At 35.9% G+C, this 25,853-nt stretch overlaps 1 protein-coding gene across 5 annotated transcripts in view; it reads left to right on the top strand.

Annotated features, from left to right (window-relative positions):
* Window positions 1–25,853, top strand: part of abi1a (abl-interactor 1a) — a 72,509-nt gene that overhangs the window by 12,028 nt on the left and 34,628 nt on the right. For all 5 annotated transcript variants that reach the window (XM_067378126.1, XM_067378127.1, XM_067378128.1 and 2 more), the window contains exon 2: window positions 7,536–7,703. In XM_067378126.1, coding sequence (XP_067234227.1) covers window positions 7,536–7,703 — 168 coding nt within the window. The remainder of the gene's footprint in view (window positions 1–7,535; window positions 7,704–25,853) is intronic.

The following is a 25,853-nucleotide window of genomic DNA, read 5'->3' as shown; positions in this document are numbered from 1 at the left end:
CACGGTATACGGTATTATTGCGGTATTAAAATACGTTGCAAAACCATTTTTGTCATAATTTAACAGGTTTAAGAACTCTTTTTTTTTTTTTAATAAAACAAAAACAATTTTTAAACAGATTAAAATGCAAAAGAATTAGGCTATAACGAACAACAGATAACACTTTACTCTATTTAATGCATTAACTAAGATTGAGCAATAGCTACATTTGTTACAGAAAGTTTTTTTTGTTGTTAATGTTAGTTTAGAAACACAACTGATCATTGTTAGTTTTATCTCAGGTCCATTAAATAAGTTATTTTGATTTTAGTAATGTTATTAAATAGTAACTAAGAAATTAACATTAATTAATAATAATTAATACTTTATAAGTATTTTTATTGTCAGTTTAGTGATAATGAATTAACATGTTAACTAATGAAGCTGTAAGTTTTACTGAACAATAACAAATAATCAGAACATTTCTAATCATTAGGGCATGTTGTAGTCCAGATTAAAATATAAAAATGTTTAGGTTTGAAAATAAATTACTTTTAAGTCGTTTTTAAGTATTCAGTATTTGGTGCTGTGATGAACAACACTGAGATTACAAAAAAATGAATGAAATTACTTTGTTTGCATGGTTTCCGTGGTAACCGCTGCACGCTGCTGTTCCATCAGCGCCCTCTGCTGTCAGAGAGTGAACGCGCACTTTCATTCAGCTCGTCTCCTTGTTCCGCCATGTGCTTCTCGTGCACGTTGGGATTGTTTACATCTCTGAGCGCGTGTCCTTTTGACGCAGAATACAGCGGTGTTGTGCATTTTATACGATTGATGGGTAAAGTATTCTTAATTGCCTTATAAAAAATTAATAATTGGTAATAAATTATTATTTACGGTATTCTGAAGTGCCGACGATTACAATATCGTGAATATTCATTATCGCGATTTATCGCATTACCGAATATCGGCATAAGTCTAGTCCAGTCATTGCATTCAGTCCTAACTACCTGTAAACATATGTATTTCCATACCTCCGCCCGCCCTGATTGCGCAGACATCACACGTCATCAGCGCGTCCCGTAAGGATATGCAGAAATGTAGACAGACGTCAGTCACAGAGAGCCACAAACAAACAGCAGCCGACTTTTACAGTTCCTCCTGAACCAAAACAATGAACATATGCCGCGTTCACGCCACTTTGTAACCGTTAGATGGAGCTACCCGGAGCTGTTCACATCCTCAAACTCGGATTTATGCATTTCTGTCAACACTATCAACTCCGAAATCAATCTGCAGCAGTCAGGTGGTACAACTAGAACTCTAAAGTTGTTTAGGTTCATTATTATTGTAATGTTTTGAGACATGAGGTTTAACGCTGTAGACTTTGTGTGTTTTGGAGGCGCTCTGAAGGGAGGGTGGGATCTTATTATTGCTAACCTCTCTGAAATTGCCTACCCTAAATTTAAGCTAGGACTGCAGTGGTTACTTGTAATGGTAATGTTCATCAAGCCTTGTGATTGGTCAAATAAATCCCTTATGTTTGCTCTTATGTTCTGTCATTAAGTACACACTCTCAGACCTTTGTTCATCTTCAGAACACAAATTAAGACTTTTTTGATGAAATCAGTGAGCTTTTTGGCCTCCGATACAACTTTACGTCCACTTTCAAGGTCCAGAAAGGAAGTAAAAACGTTAAAATAGTCAACGTGACTACAGTGGTGCAAGCGACGAATACTTTTTGTGCGCAAATTTCAGTTTAGGGTGAACTAACCCTTTAAATAATTTGTTTTTTCTTAATAAAATGATACAAGGAGACATTTACAAGCAAAACTCTTTAATTTATTTGTAGTCTTTACTACTTCCAGCTTCACATTCAAACATGAGGGAGATAAAATATGTATAAAATATGTAAACATTGTCTTGATTCATCAACAACAGATAAAAAGCTGCCGCTTTACATAAATACGCAGTATTCACTGATTGTGAAATGTTCTGAAAACTGCGTTCACATTCATTTAATAAAATAATTTTGAAGTTTTCACTTGATTTGAAGCCTTTTGAAGTTCAGCAGTCCCATTAAACCGTATCGTGATTCCTCTTTTCTGCCCCCAAATTTAAGACCTCTTAAAATAAGACTTTAGTTATACCATTAAAGATATTTAAGATTTTTTTATCGCCTATTGTTCAACAAGGAAGAGTTTCCTTTCTCCTCTCCACCTTCTGCCTTTTCTTATCTCAGGGTGACCGTGGAAGAGATAAAAAGACATTTTTGCCTTTGTCTTCTGGGAGTTTGCCTTTCTTGCTTGCTTCGTGGGAAGTTTTTGGTGATTTCTGAAGATGCCAATCAAACATTGTATGTGGGTGAAATGTCCTTCAGATAACGATGTTTTCCAAAGATCTGCCTGTTTAGCTTTGATGGGCTAGTGTGAGATTGGTGTATTATGGGTCCCACTACAAGGCCAGAAGGATATTGATGTTTTTGTAAGGGCAAATATGGAAAGAAATGTAACAGCTGGACCAGAACATATGACTCTGGTTGTTGACAAGGCCATTTCTGTTACGCCAACACACATTCGCCTTATCAGCTCCCACAGTCTGGTGTCTTGAAGAATCAGATCCATGGGCCAATGTCAAATAAGATTGGTGATGATAAAGAATTCTTTTAGAAACGTACTTTTAGTATTCTCGTTGGTTTCATATGGTTTAGAAAAACGCTTCCCATTTTAAACAAAAGTTTCAGTTCAATGTTTCTAAAATGGTATGTAACCATCATAAACACTTGTTAAAGTGTCTTCTGCTCACAAAGGCATTTATTTGATCCAAAATACAGTAAAAAATGTGAAATATTATTCCAATTTAAATCAGCTGTTTTATATGTGAATATATAGTAAAGTGTAATTTATTCCTGTGATCAAAGCTGAATTTTCAGCATCATTACTCCAGTCTTCAGTGTCACATGATCCTTCAGAAATCATTCTAATGTGATGAAAGGTCAAAACAACAGCGTTCATCTGAAATGGAAAGCTTTTGTAACATTATACTGTTCAAAAGTTTGGTCAGTAAGACTAATAAAAAAATAAGGAAATTAATGCTTTTATTCATCAATGATGTATGAAATTGATCAAAAGTGACCGTAAAGACATTTGAAATGTTACAAAAGCTTTCTGTTTCAGATAAATGTTGTTCTTTTGAACTTTCCTTTCATCAAAAAATCCAAAAAAAACTTTTCAAACTGACATTTTCTTCAAACCAAAAAGTGCCCTACTTATGTACATTACATTTAGCCAGATATGGACTATGAGATTTATAATTCAATCAACAGATCAGCCATAAAGCAGAATAATACCAGATTCTGATAACAGTACCGTACATCCAGACTGGAAATGGGCCAAATGTTCTGTTTAAGAGATATGAGATTACAACCTTTTATGGCATCTTCGATCCTTTTTAAGTTGTCTGTGGAGAATGCTGGATCCTATTCGCACATCTTGTTCAGCACCATTAAAATGAAGTCTGAATCTTCTTACAGGGTTTAAAATGTTCAGCTTTGAGCTACTGAAACTACTGTGGACATGCATTTATTTCCAACCCTTCCAGTATGTGTGAATTTAATGATTCTTAAAGCAAGACTCTGGGAAGTGCATCTCTAGTGTAACGACGTCAATTTCTCTTGCCAAACACTTGCTAAAAATAGCATGACTTTTGTCCGAAGAACAGCTGTTCCATTTTTCAGTGGAACATCTGCAAAACAATATTATTGCATACCTTCATCACATAATTTACAATGGGGAATGCCTGTAGAGCTGCCGTGTGTAAATGTCTTCTGGTGTACAGTATGCTGTATTTAATACAGAATTATCTATCTTCTCTGTCAAACGGCCCTTGCTGTTTTGATGTTTTCTGGAGGAAGCGCTTCTTCATTCTTTCAAGCAGAAAATCTGGTCCATATATTCCTTACATAGAAGTTTATATTTTAATGTGTTAAAGCAAAAACGTTTATAACTGATAAGCTTTGTACGTTTTTTTTTGCAATATTTTATTCATTTAAAAAGTACAAACAGGCTTGTAATTATCGAAAAATGCAGTTTTATCTGCACGTGCATCAGGTTTTGAAGTTCTTTCACTGAAGGCCTTGCATGAGAGATAGTTTACCTCCGTGAGATCATGGTTTACCACAGAGGTAGGCCAATTCGAGAACTGAGAAAATACCACATATAAAAACTGAGTTTCAGTTCTGTGCGGTTGTGGTTTGAAAGGCAAATTTCATCATTCTGTTTGTTTTAGAGTTACTTAAAGTCTTTGTAAGTGAAAGTTAAGCTATATATATATATATATATATATATATATATATATATATATATATATATATATATATATATATATATATATATATATATATATATATATATATATATATATATATATATATATATATATATATATATATATATATATATATATATATAATATATATATAATATATATATATATATACATAATTATAAGTAGTATATATATATATAATATGTATAATATAATATATGTGTGTGTATATGTAAATGCATATGTGTATATGTTTTATAGCGGTTGCACCGAATGACCTGATGTTTCTGGACATGCATATGAACAAGTGAAAACAACATGAATTATTTAAATAGTTAAGAGAGAATTAGTTACTTTGCTTCATGACCATGTGGTCCTTTGCAGGTGTCGGAATGATGTCATATCCTGTCACATGATATTGACCGCATGACTTGATCGAAATGGTCCCTTTGTATTGGTTACTCCGAATGACATCAATTAAATTAATTTTTCTAGACATTCTTTCTCATAACAAAGCGACGACTTCTAAATGCAATTTTAATACCTTTTTATATATGATGTCATAAAATTATGCCAGAATAAAAAATATATACATTTGTTTTAATCACAACTGAAATGGCTGTATTGGTCTTTGGACGGTTAAACCGAATGACTTTTGACGCTTCAAAATCTTTAAAATACCTTCATATGTAGCAAAATATAATTAAAACCTTTTGGATTTAATAAAAAAGATCTAGTTATACTACCTTACTTACTTTGGATGTCATATCTTTGTTTTTTATTATTATTAAGGCCTTTGGGCCAAAAAATGACCCGTCACATCATTGACATAATATAATATAATATATAATATACAGTCCAGTCCAAAAGTTTGGAACCACAGAATTTAAGTTTTAATATTTAGTTTGGAATTTAGAATTTAAATATTTAGTTTGGAATTTAATTAAAAATACAGTAAAAAAAATAGTAATATTGAGAAATATTATTACAATTTAAAATAACTGTGTCCTGTATATTTATATATATATATATATATATAATATATTTGAAAAAGTAATTTATTCCTGTGATCAAAGCTGAATTTTCAGCATCATTACTCCAGTCTTCAGTGTCACATGATCCTTCAGAAATCATTCTAATATGCTGATTTGCTGCTTAATAAAAATTTATGACTATTTTCAATGTTGAAAACAGTTGTGTACTTTTTTTTTCAGGATTCCTTGATGAATAGAAAGTTCAAAAGAACAGCATTTATCTGAAATACAAAGCTTCTGTAGCATTATACACTACTGTTCAAAAGTTTGGGGTCAGTAAGAATTTTTATTTTTATTTTTTTGAAAAGAAATTAAAGAAATGAATACTTTTATTCAGCAAGGATGCATTAAATCAATCAAAAGTGGCAGTAAAGACATTTATAATGTTACAAAAGATTAGATTTCAGATAAACACTGTTCCTTTGAACTTTCTATTCATCAAATAATCCTGAAAAAAAATATTGTACACAAATATTTTGTACAATTGTACACATTAAATGTTTCTTGAGCAGCAGATCAGCATATTAGAATGATTTCTGAAGGATCATGTGACACTGAAGACTGGAGTAATGATGCTGAAAATTCAGCTTTGCATCACAGGAATAAATTACGCTTTACTATATATTCAAATAGAAAACAGCTGATTTACATTGGAATAATATTTCACAATATTACTGATTTTACTGTATTTAATTAAATAAATGTAGCCTTGGTGAGCAGACGAAACTTCTTTTAAAAACATTAAAAATCTTAGTGGTTCCAAACTTTTGGACTGTACTGTGTGTGTGTGTGTGTATATATTATATATATATATATATATATATATATATATATATATATATATATATATATATATATATATATATATATATATATATATATATATATATATATATTATATATATATATATATATATATATATATATTATAATTATAATTATAATCCACAATAATACCATTTAATTTTGTTTAATTGTCTGATAACCCATATAAAGAACCAAAATACAGGAAAAATGTCTTTTATTTCAGCTTTGGTCAGTATACTAAATACATTTAATTCTAATATATAAAAACATACTTTATTATCATTATTATTTTATTATTAATAATATTATAAAATATTCATGCAATTATATTTCTAGTTGTTTTGCAATCTAAATTGTGAAAAATGTATTGTCATTGTTTAATGTACTTTATTTGTTTTGAAATGTGTGATGTTCTGCTATTTGTTTTTAAGATTAAATATTAAGATTAAGATGAACTGGTCCACAAAAGAATTTGAAAGCCCCATGACTTTGGGTGTGAATGTGACGTCACCGTCGGCCATAAGCATCCAAAATGGAAAAGAGCTTTGTGATATGATTGTACAACAAGATTTGACAAGAAATCTGAGGTATATTTTTGCAGACTGCTGAAAGCTACAGAAAAAAGAAGCAAATAGAGCACTGCGATTCACAGAAACGGCTGGAGTTCATGCAGCAAAACGTGGATTTGCAGTTATCATTTTGTTTCAAAATGTTAGAATTTGCCGTCTTGTATTCTGGATAATTGGATGTTTTAAAATAATCACTGACAAAAACTATACTAATTTTAGGGCTGGACTATATTACGATATGTATAGAAATAGAAATTTGTTGTGCATGAATCCTCCGCCATGGTCTTGTCAGTCATCCCGTCACTTACTTACTTAGTCTAATTCCTACTGCACTACCGTACGTAGGACTCTGCAGCTCGTGTTGGATGAGCTGGATGGGATTGAAGCAACTGTTATCTAACTGAATTAAATGTTTCTTTTTACTTTCATAAAAAGCAAAACATCAGTGGAGGTGTAATGTAAACGTAGCAATGGCATATTCTATCCTAATTTCACCTTCACACTCCGTCATGGAAATATCACAAGACCGCTTTTCACCTTGTCACATTTTAATCTCGCAAGATCTCATCACACCCCTAGTTGCAAACTTTGTCAAATCCAGTGTCTTGATCATTACTTTGCTTATTGTAGCACCATGTAAACATGACTTTGTTTTCCCAAGACTGATTAAAAACTTGTGCAGTTTTCCAGAAGTCACCAGGCAGTCAGATTGGAATGGATGGTTTTGTTTGCAGCATTCTGACTGTGTGTGGGACTGTGTATAGGTTGAAACGATTGCTGAAAATGTGCATTAAAATGTTTTTCTGACCTTGACCCGCAGGCACAGGATAAGAGGAAAGCCTTGGAGGAGACCAAAGCCTACACCACCCAATCCCTGGCGAGCGTGGCCTATCAGATCAATGCCTTAGCCAACAATGTCCTGCAGTTGTTGGATATCCAGGCCTCACAGCTGCGCAGGATGGAGTCCTCCATTAACCACATATCTCAGGTCAGAAATTTTCACTTTTGATATATCTCTCACTCTCTCAATCTCATTTCCCTTGCTTTGTCCTAGTCTGTATAGAGTTTTAATTAAGCATTGTCTGTCTCTCACAGTGACTGACTAGTTAATCTGTTTTCTGTTCACCTCTTTTTTTTTTTTTTTTTTGGCCCCTCGTTTCTCTTTCTTCTTCGTGTATGCGTTTCCATGCGATCATCATGGAGACGTAAAACTCTCACGGAGTCCTTCTGTAAACCCCATGCTGTTAGTAAGTCATTACTGGCTTCAGTCAAACCCACTGGCCAATATAAAAAGCTCTGCAACCTATGGCTGTAAGACAGTCATGTTGATCTTTATAACAACACTTATTTGATATTGAGACATGCCATCATATAAGATTTTCATCATACAACCAATCCCTATTTTTATAACATCAGATGTTATTCAGATCACTCAGCGTGAAATAGAGGGTATGCATATGACGCCACCACCACCGTCGACCGGTATGACTGAGTGGCAAAAGACTGAGTGGCAGCATTGCTTTTCAGTGTGAATGCCGCGAAAAACACACAAAACACATCCAACACGGAAAAGAGCTTTGCGACTGACAGTACCAATAGCTTCGACACAAAATCTGAGGTATATTTTTACAGACTGCTGAAAGCTACAGAAAAAAGAAGCAAATGGATCACTGCAATTCACAGAAACAACTGGACTCCAGTTGGACATCATTTTGTGTCAAAATGTTGGGGTAAAATCATACCCTATATATTGTATTGTTATATAACTCGTCGATTAAATATTTACCATCTTATATTCGGCGTAATTGGGTGTTTTTAAATAAACACTGACAAAAACTAAACAATATTTAGGGCTGGACGATATGATGATATATATAACATTAATATAAGTGAGCACTTGTATTTAGACCTACCGATATTGTAGTTTTATAAAGCATTCACAGGCTTTATTTCTTTCCCCAGTGTTGAAATCAGGCACATATAAATGTCAGGAAACACGACTCCTGGTTGCATGTCGATATCCATGGATTAGGTTTATTTGACATGTCGTAAGGAACACTTTCGAGCCCTTTAGTGTAATCGTTTGTTTTACTCGCATTTTCACAGTTTCCCCTATTAAAACCAGTCATGCAGCAGGTTCTTTTGCCACTCAGTCCAGCTGAGGGAGCGCGTTCTGGTGGGATAGGTGCTCAGCGCTTCGCTACACCCTGGGTATACTTTGTTTTTTACGCATATGCTAGCATACATGCACAGCCTTGCAAAGTATACTTCACTTGACTCGTAGGCGTACACAGCCGTTCGACGCATGCACAGTTTTGAGCAATCTCTCGCCATGAGTTACAACCCATGTAAATATCTTTGTATTCTTTTGGTCGTCTATATAGGCCTCCATTGTCCCTGTAGCTTGCATGCGTTCCGGTCTGCTCTGTTTATGCCGTTTTTCTTTGACTACCTTGTGGGTACGAAGGGCACGGTTGCCACCTTGTGCAGTAAACTAATTACTGCAAAAAACGACCTTTTACCAGGGAAACTTTAAGGGAATTAAAGAAACACGATTAGGCTTGTTTTGAGTAACAATTAGCAATAGCAATAGATCTCTTATTTGGCAAATACCAATTCTGTTTTTCTCACCCTCATAGCACAAACACAGCCCACTGTGAAGTGCTAAACCTAGAGTTATTAGACTGATATATTCTGCCAATCATATTAGAACTGTAATCAGCAGGTGTTGATGGGATTAATTGCCGTACAGTGGAGTATATTTTCAGGTCTCGTCTCCATTCATATGAGTTGTCTGGGAATCACAGTGGGCTTTATGAATGGCTGTAGGACAGGCTTATTTACAGGGTCAACAGAGGGCTGTTCTCACGTCCAGTTCTTCACACACACCCTCCACTTACAGTGTCAATCAGGGTTCTCTCCAAAGATGGAGATGAGAATAATAGGACAGTTATGTTGAAAACAGGGTGCTGTCTGTGAGAAAGCTTTCTGTTGTAGCTTGTTGTATTAAAGGTTGGGGGAAAACTTACTCAGTGATGGATGAATCAGTCCACAAAAAGCAGAGATAGAATGGTATGCTTTGCTTGCTGCCAATCCCACACACGCACACAAAACCTCAAGTAAACTTCCACAAATATTGAAAAGAGCACGGTGAATTTCTAAGGTTATCGTGGGTTTGTTGCACGGGATTTGCAACCCATGCCATTGTCAAATGCTACTGCACACTATATCACCAATGAGTGGCAGCTCAAGTGTTGTGTACTGTTAATTGAGCAAAACCTGTCAACGCCATAGTTCAGTAGTGCCAAATCTTATTCTTGAAGGGCCACCTTTGGAGATTAATTAATTAAATACCTGAACTAGCTAATATAGGTCTTCGGGATCACTAGATACTTCCAGGCAGGTTTTTTTGGAGCTAAACTCTGCAGGACAGTGGCCATCCGGGAGCAGAATGGAGTATTTGCACGGAGCTTTCTTTAGAACTTGCACAATAATATAAGCCAGCTGGAAAACTTCTGGTGAAATGTCACTTGTTTGGTGTGGAGCGTCAATAGTGTAATACTTAGTTTAGTTTATAATCAGAATAATGGTCAGGCCTAGCATTAATTTAGTTATTCAAACGTAAGACGACATAATAAAAATAAAAATGTACCTTAGTGTTCCTCCTCGACAAAATTCTGTTCGACCATCCGTTTTTATACTTTTGTGTGGAAAAAAGCGTCAGCGCACTATAAATTAAAGTTTTATTGAGGACTTTAGTAAGATTCAGTGCCAATCATTGATGATTGAATCTTCAATTGCTTTCTTTGTAATTCATTCACAAGAAAAGTTTTTGTTTTTCATGATGTCGTGAGTACTTCATGCTTCACCTTGACAAAATGTATTTTTGAACCTAGTGAGTTTATAATGTTTAATATTTATTCAAAAGCGAAACTGAGTGAAAAACTATTACAGGAAATGGCTAAAAAATGGTCCTCTGCTGCCATTTGATGGTTATAGTATAATGACTTTTTTATTTTTAAATAAGTGTTTTCTATCAAATGTTGGATTTCCTACATCTTGAAACGTTTGGTTTTACAAATCTGGACAATCTCAGAAGGATGAACAAATAATGTTTTTGTTCATCACATTAAAAATAACATTTGAAGTGTTGGAATAATCTTGCATGTGCGTGTCTAATTACAGACACCGCGTTCCCATTAGCTTCGTCTTTATTGCAATCAATAAAACTGTTTTATTGGCAAATTAGGCAAGTGTGATAACTGCATTCAAATATAAATACAACATTAAAAAGTCAACCATTGATGGTTTTATGTTGATGTACAGCAAGTACAGAATGACAGCTAACAGTTCACTGGAAATGCCCAAGCTGGCTTAACAAAAACCAGGAAGTAACTGTGCAAATGGTCGACTGGTCACCCATGTCATAGAGGCCATGTGTTTAAAGTTTCTCACTCCTATATTTTAGACAAACTGAGACAAATCAATTGATCATACAATTGATCATACACTGTAATACTGTAGCCTCAGTGCTGATTGCTGCAGATCAGTCATGACTGCACTGTTCCTACTGGAAGGTGACTAATGGCTGTAAAGTGGCTCTAATCTCTCGGCTGAGGCACACCCAGAGCTTTGCTGACAGAGGATGTTTCCATCTTTACAGCATTTCTCACTCTTCCCTCTTCCTCTGGCTGCCTATTAGACAGACCGCACTGCCAGCATGTGGCCAAATTAGATTAGAACATCAGTGCAGCAGACTAATGGGCCAGCATGCCAGGTCTGGAGTTCACGGTTTTCATCACAGCTCTATACTGAATATTTTGAGTTGTGTTATCACGAATTGGAGCCGGCCCTGACCCTGAGCGTGGGAGGCTGAAGTGCTGCTACCTAGACCAGTGCATGAAGTGGCTGCTAAGAGACTGTGAACAGTCAGAGCTTTGTCTGGCCAGCTAAAAACTTGGCAACACACTAGGAGTCTCGTATTGCTGTTTTCTCTCTTCATAGCTGCAAGTAAATCCGTGTTTGTCTGTTGCATCTGAGGGACTACAGAGATGACTAATTAAAGGAAGCTCTGAATTGAGTTCTGAAGCAGCATGATTAGAAATGGTTCCATGCGTATCCCATCAGCGATTGGTGGAGAAGCCAACTTAGATGACCTTAGAGGACCTCAGTGGGCCCCGTTCATAACTGGGCTTGGGCCAAGTCCCACCCTGCATCTTTTTATTACTTGCCATTAGGGGTGGGCAGTATGACCAAATTCTTATTTCACGATAACTAAATATATCATGATATGTCAATAGTGCTAAATATTTACATGCCACGATATACACAAGATAGCAAGATCTCACAATCTCATAGACATTTTATACCGTGGTAATGATGTATATCGTCTTTTCATATCGTCCCAGCCCTACTTGCTATTTATACCTTATACTTTATGGTAGAAATGGGTTGCTAACGTTGTTCCTTGTTGTCTTGAAGCTCCATATTGCAGCTTCAATTTTTGGTGCTACTTCTTGGTGAAGTCCAACCTTCAAGAGTAAGTAGAGTCCAAGTCAAGACAGAGACCTAAAGAGGGTCTGATCGATTCAGACAGTGTAAATATGCTTTCCTTTGGGGCGAATGAAGCCTGGTTTTGAATTAATGTCATGCGAACTTGGCACAGACCGTGAACACCAAGACCATGAAAATATGGGATTAGACTCAAGACTGGAGCCTGGTCTCGAGTACTACAACAGTGCTAGGGCTGTGCTCAGAATATCGATACAACGATACATCGTCATGAACTCCTGACGATGCGCGTATCGATACAGCAGCTGCCGTATCGAGTCTGTCTTGCTTTTAAATCTAGCCAATCATGTGACGTCAATCGATGCTAGCAGACATTCACGTTTCTGTGAGCTTTCATTCATAAATAATCATCTGTTTTGTCGCAGATGTGAACAGGAAATGCGCTCTTGAACGGAGAAACGCGCGATCTCCAAATCATCGATCAAAGCATGCTAACGTTTTAGGACAGGTCGATGGTATATAAATCATGCCCGAACGTTAGCATTTGTCAATCAAGCCAAACTGTCCATTCAGAAACTGAGAAACTTGGAGGCCTCTCAGGTTGACGCGCGAGCTGGCTTGACTGAAGTTTTCGTGAGGATATAGTTTATGGACTGTTTTGATTTCGGTAATTACATCTAGAAAGGTAAAAGCAGTGATGACATATAATAGAGATATCTGAAAGCGAAACGAAAGTGATATTGGCCTCGTCCAGTGGGGAGGATGCACTAGAGGAGACCTGCGCATTTAATTGGTATGTGTATAGTGTAAAACTGCATTTACAATACTTATCAGTGGCATGCACTTTGATCGTGAAAGTGAAAGTGCTCTTTGCGGTCACATCGCATCATGTAAATCTTGTTAACATTAGTTAATGCATTGTAAACCAACATGAACAAACAATCAACAACTGTATTTTTTAATAACTAACATTAACAAAGATGAACTAATACAGTATGTATTGCTCATGGTTAGTTCATGTTAATACATTATGTTTAATAAATGAACCTTATTGTTAAGTGTGTATTGTAAACTCATGTAGCCCATATTTTGTAGCCTGTATTATGTTGTTCTAGAACATATTTTGAGTTGATATCCAAAAAAAATCATTTACACAGATGAAAAAAAAAAAAAAAAAACAGGCAGTATAGACATTATTATAATATGATAGCCGATATAATTAACCAACTTAGTTTTCTTACAGTCAACTTACTGTTGCAAGTGAAATTAGTCATTGAGCTTTGTTGATATGCTTCAGTGTCACTATTGTCAATTCAGTTACTGAGGCAGTGACTTTAAAAGCAAGCTTTTAAAAGAAGCTTTTTTTGTGACAATTTTTTAATATTTAATTTAAATCATTGTTTTTTTTTTAATGACTTTAATGATAACAGTTATCACGACTGTTATAACACTGGTTATTCAATAAACACATATTACTGTTACTAAACTCTGCTCAAAAGAAATTTAAATTCTAAATTGAACCATATCGCGATACGTATCATATCGTGATTTTAGTATCGTGATGCGTATCGTATCGTGACATTGTTGGCGATACACAGCCCTAAGTGCTACCATCCCTGTTTTTCACCAAAGTTTGGTTTTATTGATCTATCCCAACTTTACAAGTTCCATGCCTATCCTTGAGTTTTTTTTTCAAGTAGGAGGTTGGAGAATTCCAAGTTTTGAGTTGTCTGGTCATAGCCTCTAATGAGCTAAAAGTTTTGTTTTGTGATGCATCTCTAACTGTTATCACCAAAGTGCAAGTTTTAGTGTACATGGGACTTGGCTGCAGAATTCCTACCATGCAGGGAGGTTTTTCATTCTTGGTTGTTGCGTGTGAAGTGTAAATACTTATCCCCCCACTTTGAGTTGACAAGATCGACTACAAATTATTTTGGCCTCTCTCTGTCTTCATCTCCCCTGACTGTCTGCCTTAGTGTGCTCTTGGCAGTAGAGCTTCATCCAAACAGGAAATGGAGTTCCAGAGATGAGATTGTAGGGAAGACCTGCTCCCCCTCCGTTTCCTGACAATAAAGTTTGGCCAAACTGTGTCATATGGGAATGAGATTATGTGTGAATTGTGACAATTAAGTAGGGGGCAGAGGGTTCTTTCAATCACGTGACTTTTCCCAACTCCATGACCGACTGGACCTCAAATATAACCTGCTTCCCACACAACCTACAACAAGTCTCTGAAACTTCTTATTCCTCACCAGAATCGCTGCTAGAGATACAGAGAGAAGTTCAACAAATCTCCAATGCATTTCCCAGTGGAAAGACTTCAATGTATTTGGCAAAGATCAAGTTCCTTGCATTGGGGTGCTGTTTAAACTATTCCCGTAACATGATTTTGACCTACAGTGGTTTGATCCTGAAGTGGAAGCCTCTCATGCAATTTGTGCACAAATCATCTGTCTGCATTGGCAAGTAGAAGAAGACCGAGAGACATTTAGGGCATAGTATCATTTTAAGTTCTCAGTTGAAGGGAAGCTACCCTTTGTCGATTCCTCAAATTTTTACACTTGATTGTGTCTAACCTGGGCATATAAACCTTGAATTTATTTTCCAACAGAAGTGACATGAGATTATATTAGTCTCAGCAGATTATGCTTGTTTTTGCTGTTCACTGTTTTAAAGCTTAAATCCTTCTTATCAGAGTATTTTCCTATTTTCTTCCATAGTAATGAAAAAATTTAGATAGTCCATTAAGTCTGTTAAGCTTTCCACTGAAGTGTAGTGGATTTTATACACATCTTGTGTGGCTAAACGCTCAACTTGTATGCACAGTATGTAGATGTTTATTCAACTTGAGGTTAATTAATAGTTTTTGTTGTTGTTGTTGATGTTATAATATACAACCAAATACATTTTGCAATCATTTGCAAAGTAAAGGCTTAATCTTGAAGAGGCTGCTCATTTATATTTCTCACAGTAACTGTTCATCTGGCTCTCTGCAGAGATAGCTGCTCTCAGATGCTCGTGGTCACCCTGTCGGAGAGAAGCCAAAGCCAGATGGAGCATAACACAGCCGTAAATCTGTGAAGGGAGTGCCTGTCCTCACCCTTCAGCTGTGATCGTAATGTTGTTAGTGAGCTGCAGTCTAAACTAACCGAGCTGCGTCTTTGCTTTTAATCACCTAGCGTTTCCGTTTAGCGCTGGGTGTGCGACAAAGAGCCGTTCCACATGTTCTGTTGCATGCGTGGTTAGTTTAGTCCTGTATTGTATTGGTTATGTGCTACGAATGATGGTTCACAAGCTGTTTAGCCTGTGGGGCTCCAATACTTACAGTGAATAAAAAAATTGGCTACTAACCCAAACATCAGGGTGTGGTCCGTTTCTCATTTCAGAAATAATCATGTGGTTTTGCGCTATTATTAAATGCCGGCATGGCAGTCCTATTGACATAACCGAGTGTAACCATGGTTGTGGGTGTGGGTGTGTGTGTTGTTTAGGGTGTGTGCTAAAGGCCACTATTGCTCAGGCTCAGCCCTTGTCTACAGATATGCACAACACGTCTGTGTGTTTGTGCATAGCTGGCTTTTCCGGAAGCCATGCCACCCCTGGGTCGCTTTGTTAAACTGCTGAAACGGCTTTTTTTTTTTTTTTTTTTCCTGTCAGATGCTGAAGTGAAACTGTCTCTCTGACTTATATCACAGTCTCTCTCTCTTTGTCTCCACAAAACTCACTTATTTGTATGCTGTTAAATTTCAAATAAATTTCAAGTTGAAGAATATTAAATATACGGTCCTGTTGTAGATATGCTGTTTACTTACTATAATAACCAGTAGCACATAAGTAGATTTACTTTAAAATAAAGTGCAACTAAATATATTTCCAGTTATTTTTTGGAACTCTCACATATGTCCAAGGTTTAACAAAAATTTGTTATTATTTTTGACACTGTAAACCTAAATAAGTTGGGCTAACTCGAAAAATTTGAGGTGATTAGTTTCATCACATTTGAGTTATGATGTTCCCAATTTTTAGTAAGCAGAACTTTCAAGTTTTGAGTTTGTTGTACTCATGAATGTTAATTGCTCGTAACTTGAAGTACTGAGTTAGTTGTACTTATACATTTTGATAGCAATTAACATAAACGATTTAGTTAATTAACTTTTTTATTTGAGTTCTTGCAAATCGAATCTTTAAACCCTACTAAGTTGTTATAACTCAAAGTTGAATGAGAAAAGTTTAAAGTTTTAGGATTTTTATTTTGTACTTGTGTATACATTTTTATTTTTCGTAACTTGAAATATTTGAGTACATTAATTTATACATTTAACTTAAAATTATCAGGTCATCTCAATGTAAATATTATAACAAACTAATTCAGAAAATGCCAACTTGCTAATTTGATTACATGTTAATAATAGCGTGGTTTAGCACTTTCTGAATGAGTACAGCAACTTAAAACCCGTAACTTAGTTCCTCTCAAACCAAGCCGCATACACCACTTGTCAGCATGACGGTAACTCTCCAAAAACCCACATTAACAGAAACTCTTCTAAATTAGCATAACAAAACATTAATCACCACTAAATCCCCCTTACCATTAACCTTGCACAAAATATATATATATATATATATATATATATATTAGAGGTGGGCATAGATTAATTTTTTTAATCTAGATTAAAATGGCTCATTTGAATTCTGCCTAAGACATTCAGAATATGTGAGATACCCAAATTGTCCCTGCGTCCCAATGTCCATACTATCCATCCTAAATAGTATGTGAGATTAAAATAAGTGTGTGCCAAAGCATAGTATGTTGAAAAGAGTATGACAAAAGACCCCGGATGGTCTACTATTTCCAGTAGATTTTCGAAGTGTGGATCCGTGCACACTATAAAGGCTAATATTGCCCACAACCCATTGCACGTTGTACGAGGATTCAGTTCAGAACTACAAACACAAGTAAAAATTGTTAAAAACTACAAAACATGACGAATATGCACGATGGACGCTGAGAGGTTGTTTGAGTGACTAATAATCCGTTCAAACTGATAGAAAATATTTATTTAATGTTATATGTGTTATTTTTCATCTGCAAATACCAATGTGGACTTTTATAAAGATCGGATTGGCCATTAACTTTTAAATGCATCTTTATGCATTAATATGAGGAGAGTTCTCCACATGAAAGACTCGCGACTGCAGATCAACGTGCTGCATTTCTCTCCGATACGGTAGGAAATTAGCTAAATGAAATGTGGAGGGTGTAAGATGATTGACAGGGCAGTTTACGGTGACTGGATGCGACAGAGAGCAAAGACGCAACTGTATGACGTGATAGTATGTCCCAAAGCTTGTCTACTCTTTTGCTACACACTTAAAAATAGCCTAAGTACTTTTGGTTCACAGAAAGAGTACATATTTTAGGGCGTAGTATAAGTAGGCGAATTGGAACGCAGCAAATGACTAGAGAAGATTAACCTCAGTGGAGTTAAACTTTTGTATATTATATTTTGTATATTGACATCTTACCGCGTTTGAAACAACACTGATTCTGAAGTTCATTCATGTTTATCTGATGCTATAAATGGCCTGATAAGAGATGATCAGTTTACGAGCCTCTTGAGCTGAGACGCTACAGCAATCTGTCACTACCATGGTCACAACACATTAAAGAAAATGGGTTTTATTGTTTGAATTTCTTAAACTACACAGTTTTAAAGCTGGGACTTTGTTAAATATCATAAGTTACCTGCTTTGTCTTGTCAGTGTCCTCTGCTCCGTGATGCATTTATCACTGTGTGACGTGACGGGCCTGACAGCACCACGGCTTGTCGACCAAAGCAACAGTAACTAAGGGAGGCTGGTGGTTCTTTGCGAAGGGTCAGTTCGGCTAGGTATACATCCGCGCTAAAATATCAAGGTGAAAGTCATCATAACTTGTGTAGAATAGACCCAGCTCCCAACCCTACTTTGAGAATAGATTAACGGCGATATTTTTTTTATCGCCCGATAAGAGTCTCGCGTTAACGCAGCACGTTAACGCAGCACGTTAATGCCGTTAACGGCCCACCACTAATATATATATATATATAACACTTAATTTTAGCATTGCTCTCCCTTTTGAGTGCCATGGGCAAAGCATGCTGGGAAATAGAAATCCCAGCCCAGTTTCAGTTAAACTTAAGTTAGTCTAAATTAAAAGAAATTAGTTCATACAACTCAGTTCAAAACAGTTCAGTTTACTTGAAATATGTCAGTGCTGTGAACTCAAAATAAAAAGAAAGTTCTAAATACTCAACTATTTTAAGTTTGTCCTACTCAAACCAAGGAAGTATTTTGAGCATTAGGGTTTACAGTGTTGATTGTTATATCTCATGACCTTTTTATAGTCATTCAAATGAAAACTCAAATAGTATACAAGTTTTTAATAAATGAATATAAATAGTAAATTTCTAAGAAATTGGATGGGCTACAGATTGTTTTAAAATATTTTTTTTGCTGTTGCTGTTTCTGTCTAACAAAATGAAAGTATGTCATTGACCCTTCAGTAAAACCAAGTTTGGACACAATCCGGTACACAAGGGCTGTCTGTGCGTATATGTGTGTGTGTGTCCTGTGAATAGCACATGCAGTTTTGGCATGGCTACATGCATGTCAGGTCAAATGTGTGTCTTAGTCAGAATGCTCCTTTTAGCAAGTTATTAATGTCAACACACTCAAACTATTCGAAGGTGCTTCAACCGAAAATCTTCTGTCATTTACGACAACCATTTAAACATAGCGCATTAGTTTCTATTTCAACCATCTTTGCATGTATGCGGCTTCTCTCTCTGTCACACTCACTCTCTCTCTCTCGCTCTCTCTCTTAGCATGCTTGTGTCTATCAGAGCCAGTGCTCTCACTCAAATGGTAATGAGAAGACAACATTTTTAATGCAAAATAGCACAAGTAACTAACATGCAACTTTCCATACAAAGAAACCGTTTTCAGCAGCAGCTGCTTATTATAATTACAGATTCAGATCATTACTACTTGCATACTTGATCCCCTTCCTACTGGTTTAAGTCTTGTTGTGAACATTTGTGTCCAGCAGTGCTTAACATAATTAACGAATCCTTAAGTACTGTTGTTGTCTCAGCTGCATTGCTGATGTTACCCTGCTACTCAAGAAGCGCAACTTAGATTCGGATCAATTAAATAACTATCAACCTATATCAAATCTTCCTTTCCTGGCTAAAGTTTTTGGAGTTGTAGCTTTAGAGTTGCATAATCATCTTTCTGTTAATTTTCGAAGATTTCATAGCATTGAAATGGCCCTGGTTAAAGTGACTAATGACTTACTTTAGGCCTCTGATACTTGATCTCACACTATTCTTATTCTCTTAGACATTAGTGCCTCTTTCGTCACTGTAGATCTTACTCGTTTACTGAATTGCCCTAAAGCAGTTTTTGGTATTTCCGGCACCGTCTTAAACTGGTTTAGATCCTATTTGATCAGACGCAGACAGTTTGTTGCTTTAGGGGAATACAGGTCTGATATTGGGTCAGTTTCTACTGGCGTCCCTCAGGGCTCCGTTTTAGGACCCTTACTTTTTAGTCTTTATTTATTCCACTTGGTCTTCTCTTATGAAAACTCTTATGAAATTTGGGTATTAAGTATCGCTTTTATGACACACAGATCTATGTTCGTGAGGCCATCTCATTGCTCTGTGCAATATCTAAGCCTGAACTGTATATATAAAATGTGAAATGCAGTGTAAACATTGTTACATGTTAAGTAGTTTTGTTTTACATTTGATTTACTAAATATTTGTTCTGTTGATTGTAATTTATTTTAATTTTACTACTTATTCAAACTTTTAATTTATTATTTATTTGACAAACACTATATTTCATTGTTTTAATATGTTAATATTTATTCTTAAAAAAAAAAAAGTTTGTTTAGTTGCATACTAGTTTTTGCTGCGGTTTTGAATAATAGAATTTTACTTAATATTGGTATTGACTGCTAAAACTGTTACGGGGACAACCCTACTGGGGATCATTTAGGTCACACAGATCACATCCTTTTGACCTCAGAAGTGCACAGAGAAGCAAGTTTGGTGGCAACCATTCTTTTAATGTTGAGCAGTTTTAGTAAGCACCCTCTTGTTGTCTTCTGTGGGTGGTGAAAGACCCTTGAGCAAGAAATTGCTCCAGGACCGTGCCTGCAGAAAGTGTACATTGAGTTTCTTAAGATAGGAAATGATCTTCTAAGTGACAGATAACACAGTAAAGGCTCTTTCACATCATTCTCCAGTGAGCTCAGTGTGAAGTCACTTCATGTTGAGATAATGCATCTTAATACATCCTGTTGTAAGACGCATGCTAAAAATGAAATCGCTATATGATTTAGTCGCAAATTAAATTACAAGTGAAGTGTGTGTCACTGGGTTTTTACAAGCAAGTAGATCATTATCAGCCAGTGTTTCCAGTGTCTCAGAGTAGATCGCAGTAATGCATTCTCTTCATCTGATCATCTGATTTTGGGTCACTTTAACCTGCTTTTGGGAACAAAACATGCGTCAACCATCTTCTCATACTTGCAGTGAGAAGCAATTAACAAAAGAGAAGCTTTAAGGGCTCCCTGCATTTTTCCGTCAAAATAAGTTTAATGGTTTAAGACAGCTATACATGGGCGTCCGAACCATTATATATCGGTGGGACAAGACTCACCCACTTTTTAAGACTCACTTTTACCGTCTCAAATTCAGCGCATATGTCTGTTCACTTTTTAGAGCGCCGTCAGTCAAATCTATTTGACTTGAGGAATACTTAATAAATTAAACTCCATTCCACGTTTTCGCTACAGCCTTGACTTCCACGCTGCTCCTTCCTCAAATCCATTCCACTTGGCCACTATTTGCACCTCAGTTGTTGTTGTATATTAAGTGGTATGCAATGATAACATAGTGGAAATGATTACATTTATTAAAATTATTAAATGCATGCCACATTGAGACAATAAAGCCCTCCCTACACCTAATCCTGTTCGATAAACATTTTATTATTAAACACACTTTATTAAAGAAACTTTATTTCTACTTTTTGAAAATTTTCTTCATATTTATTGAAAATAAATACCTTTCCGATCTGATATGTGATGGGAAAATGGAGTAGAGCGAGTTTGGCAAAAGGCGGATGTATTATTATAATAATATAATATTATAATTGTAATCACAATTTTTATTGGAAAAATCGCAATTATATTTTTCCACCCCAAATTGTGCAGCCCATTAAAGTTTAAAGATATTTCTTGCCACTTTTATTTAACTTCCTCGGGTCGGCGGTCACGCGTTCACCACGTTTTTTTTCTTACCAGTGTGAAAGAGACTCAAAATACTCTGTCAATGTTGCACATACAATTATAGTATGTGTACAGTTATACACCATTTTAATCTGTGGAATATCTTCTTTTATTTGTGTACACTCAGAGTAAAAACAAAATGTTGTGCTTTTGGCAAAATAAAGAAAACTAACATGATGCGTGATTTCTCGTCTCCCTCTGAAGTTTAGTTCTCAGAAAATGAACTAACTTAGTGAATACTAATCACAAAAAAATGAGAATTCTGTCAAAAAAAACGTTGAAATGTCAGGTTTTAAATCTTGTAAGTCAAATCGAAAACAAAAATTCTGTGTTTATGTAATCTGTATGAAAAGAGAGCCATGTCAGAAGTCTGTGATTCAGCTCATTATTCTCTAATGCGGCCACGCCCACGGAGCCAGTGCTATTCATACGCAAATTCAGAGGCAATACATGCATTCATCGTCTCAATCGTATATTTATTGTCTTGAAAAGTGTTTATCTGGATGTTAAAGCCATGGTTAGCGATCTCTAGAAGACATGCCGTTAGTTCCTGGTTCCTGTTCTTCTTTGTATGAATTTGTGGACTAAAGGTGTACAGAGCGCCCTCCGGCTGCAAGTATGAATTGAAAACACAGTATCCAGCGTTCATAGTGATGACAATAAATACTGAATAAATATTACTCCTCTGTATAGAAAATTGACATAAACATATGAGAATCCATCAATATTTCTCCAAATGTGCATGCTTTTAAGCTTAAAGCCTATATGAAATGCCATAGAGGTAACATAATTGTTCAGACACTTTGCATCACAGAAATATATTATATTTTAAAGAATATAATAGAATACCATTATTTTAAATTGTAATAATATTTCACAGTATTGCCGTTTTTTTCTGTATGTTTGATTTACACCATGATGAGATTTGAGACATGATCAACAGAGGGTTTTTTCACAGCCTCCCTGTCTGAAAGAGCTCATTATTTATGCAGGTCATTAGAGCTCTTTATGCGATTCTTGTGTCTTCTCTGGTGAGAATGACCCATTATTCATTATCCTCCACGCATACTTTGTTTCTTGACCAAAGATGTTTTAGAAAATTTAAATCTCTCTATTGTTTTATATGAACTAGCAGGCAGCATAATTTTTACCTCATTTGAAGCAAAAACTCTAGTCTACAACCTCCAATACCCAGAAGTCTTGTGAACACAGATTTAATATATATTTTTGGCTTTATTTCAGTGACTTAAGTTTTCTGTTTTTTCTATAACCACGCATAAACGTTATTCCTTCAAAAACACAAACATGTACATACATGTTCCTTACATATTATTGTAGCCTAGTTTGTGCTGAATACAGTGTAATGACACTTTTTCCATTAATATGTTAGAGCTCAGATTCAGACATTGCACCTACAGACATATATTGTCTGATTCTTATTGCACAGAAAATATAAAGCAGAAAACATAAAGCATATAAATGCTCCATTCTGATTGGCTGGCTAATGCGCAGTTTGCAGGAGTCAGGTTCCACTGAATTGAACATAAAATTTATATTGAAATTGTTTGCATGAGCAACTGCAGTTTGAGGGTCAATGAATGCTTCCATTGGGAATAAGCGGTTGGATTTGCTAATGCATGTGTAGTTTATTTGCTACCAGATTGACTCACCCTTATCCGAAAGTGAAAAACAAAACAAAAACACAACTGTGTTTTATATATTAGTCAGTAGTTTTTGGCTAGAATAAGCTGCAATGTGGACCAGACTTCATGGCAACTGTCAAAACTCTGGCTTCACAAGACTAGAGCAGATACGGTCTTGCCAAACTCAGATGACCTACTGTGATTTGTAATTAGTTAGATCCACATGCTGATTAGCAATGTGTGAAAGCCATCCAGGGCTCAAGGGATGAATGTGAGAGTGATGGAGTGTGCATTTGAACTGTTTTGGCAGCAGAGTTGGCCTTCAACATATGATGTTGAAATACTCCCAGTTTGAAACCAAGCAGGCATTTCGTTGAACTGTTGTCAGTCAGGAGAACGCTCTCAATACTTGATTCCAAAACAATGGCACACGTCATTTGGGTTTTTTTTTTTGAGGACCTTTGATAAAGTTGGACCTGCACACATTGTGCAATATGCAGCACACATTTCAGCATGTCTATTTTTCAGCTCACAGGAAGGAGATGAAGTCAGATTGTGCTGCCCTCCCACTTCCCCCAACTCCAGCTGCACTGCTGAATGTACAGCTCAAAAAAAGAGCTACTGCTTTTCTCTAAAGTCTACTTCTATTTTTCGTCCATCCACTAGAAAAAAACCTTGTCTATCTTTTTGCTACAATGGACTCTAGTCCATAAAAAAAAATTCAAGAGGATGTATGAATTGAGTAATTAGGTTTAATATATTATAGATTTAGTAAGCTTTTCTGAAAAAGCGTTGCATTACCACATGCGCCCCCTTCTGGATTGGAGTGTGGATCGACTGACTTCTTGCACCGAACCTTGACGTCCGTACCACAGCTGCGTGTATAAATAAAGGGCTCCTGTATCTAATATTACCCTAGTATTGAACCAGCGTCTTTTGAGATGATAAAGTAACAAGCAGATGAATTTAAACTTTAGAGGTTTTAAAGAAGCCTTCTTCTTCCTGATGTTGAATAGGAGCCGGAGCTGCTCTGGCTCCACATCTTTGAGAAATGAATGGGATCCTCTGTGTTTCTGCATTGCAGACACTGCTGCCCTTTCATCTCCAACAGAAGGCCTGCCGCATCTGCTCTGAGCCTCTCGTGTGCCAGAGAGAGCACTGTGAGAGAGACTACAGATCAAGCAGATGGCAATAAACATTTTAATTGGTGCTGTATGGTGTGTTACTGGTAAACTTGTTGCCCATGAAGCCTAATTGAGGAATCCATAAAGTTGTGTCTTTATGGGGAACTGAAACCTCAGCACTACTGAGTGCAAGTGATGCAGGGCTGTTCAGATAAACACCCAGAGTTCATTGTGTCAGCCCTTTATGGCAGTGATTTTGGCCTTTGGGTGAACTGTAGATAGAATGAGTTAAAAACATGATGTGCATCTTTTTAAGCCATTCATCAAACATAAAATATAATGACATTCTTCCAATATGAGGGAATTTTTTCATATTCTTCTCAGAGCTTTACGTGATCACATTAACCACTTTCCTATGTCTGTTTTATGTTAAAGATGACAAATGAGTTTCGTAGAGAGTGGATTATTTATCTCAGCGGGTCCATGGGAAATTCCTGATTTGTGAACAAAAACATAGGGACCTATGACTTCCACAATGCGCAATTCTGTCTGCGTTTTCCACAATCTAAAAATGGTATTGTCAAATGTCACCAAATTTGGCAAATTTTGGATCAATAAATCAAATGTAGGGCTAAAGTAATTCAAATCACTGCCGGGCTCCAGACTGTGACAAAATAGTGGCATTTTGCGACCTTTTTTTCTTGTCTGTGCACCACCACGTTGCTCAAATGATGAGAGCTGCCATTTCTGTTGCACATAATGCATATGAGAAAAATCAAACAGCAAAAGAAACGAAAGCGTAACAAAACTACTCGTTTGAACTGCGAAGCGTGGACCATTTATCAGCTCGGACAATAATTAACAGCATTTTTTTACATTATTCATTTCAGTGTTCATGCAAACCTTTTGGGAGTGAAATTCAAGCACTTTTCAAGGACTTTTTGTCTGCTTCACACTTTTTCCAGCACTTCAAATCTCTAAATATTATCCCATTTTAAAGTTATTTTTAATGTGATTATTTGTAAAACTAAAAGTTTAAAGATGAAGGAAGACTTTGTGGCAAACAAACTTTTATTTAAAAAGACATGCAATTAATTTTTAGACTTTTTCCACTCCCTAATATATGAGAGAAAAGTAGGAAAAGTCACAAAGTCTCATGAAAAACACAAACTTTTCTTCAAATTGAGACTGAAAGCAAATTGACACAGAAAGCACACAAAGAGTGCCCATTTTATAATCACTGAAGCTGTTGGTCAGTTCAGTATGGCACATTTAATAGGAGTATAATATTTACATTTTTCCCTATAAAAAATTAGGTTTTTGCATGTTACTCTTCTCAATAAAAGTTAATTTTATCTACATCTCAATTCAAGCTTGGTGCTTTACGGTCACATTTCCCATAAATAAACATATAATATTATTAGTAACTGCACTTATTAATGCAAAACAATAGTAATATGATTAAATTATCTTTATCATAAACCCATGACACTGTACAGAAAATTCCACCAATCAGA

Source organism: Chanodichthys erythropterus, chromosome 23 (genome assembly GCF_024489055.1).
Source record: "Chanodichthys erythropterus isolate Z2021 chromosome 23, ASM2448905v1, whole genome shotgun sequence".
NCBI lineage: Eukaryota > Metazoa > Chordata > Actinopteri > Cypriniformes > Xenocyprididae > Chanodichthys > Chanodichthys erythropterus.
Note: the sequence above shows the minus strand (reverse complement) of the source record. Positions and strands in the feature narration are given on the sequence as shown.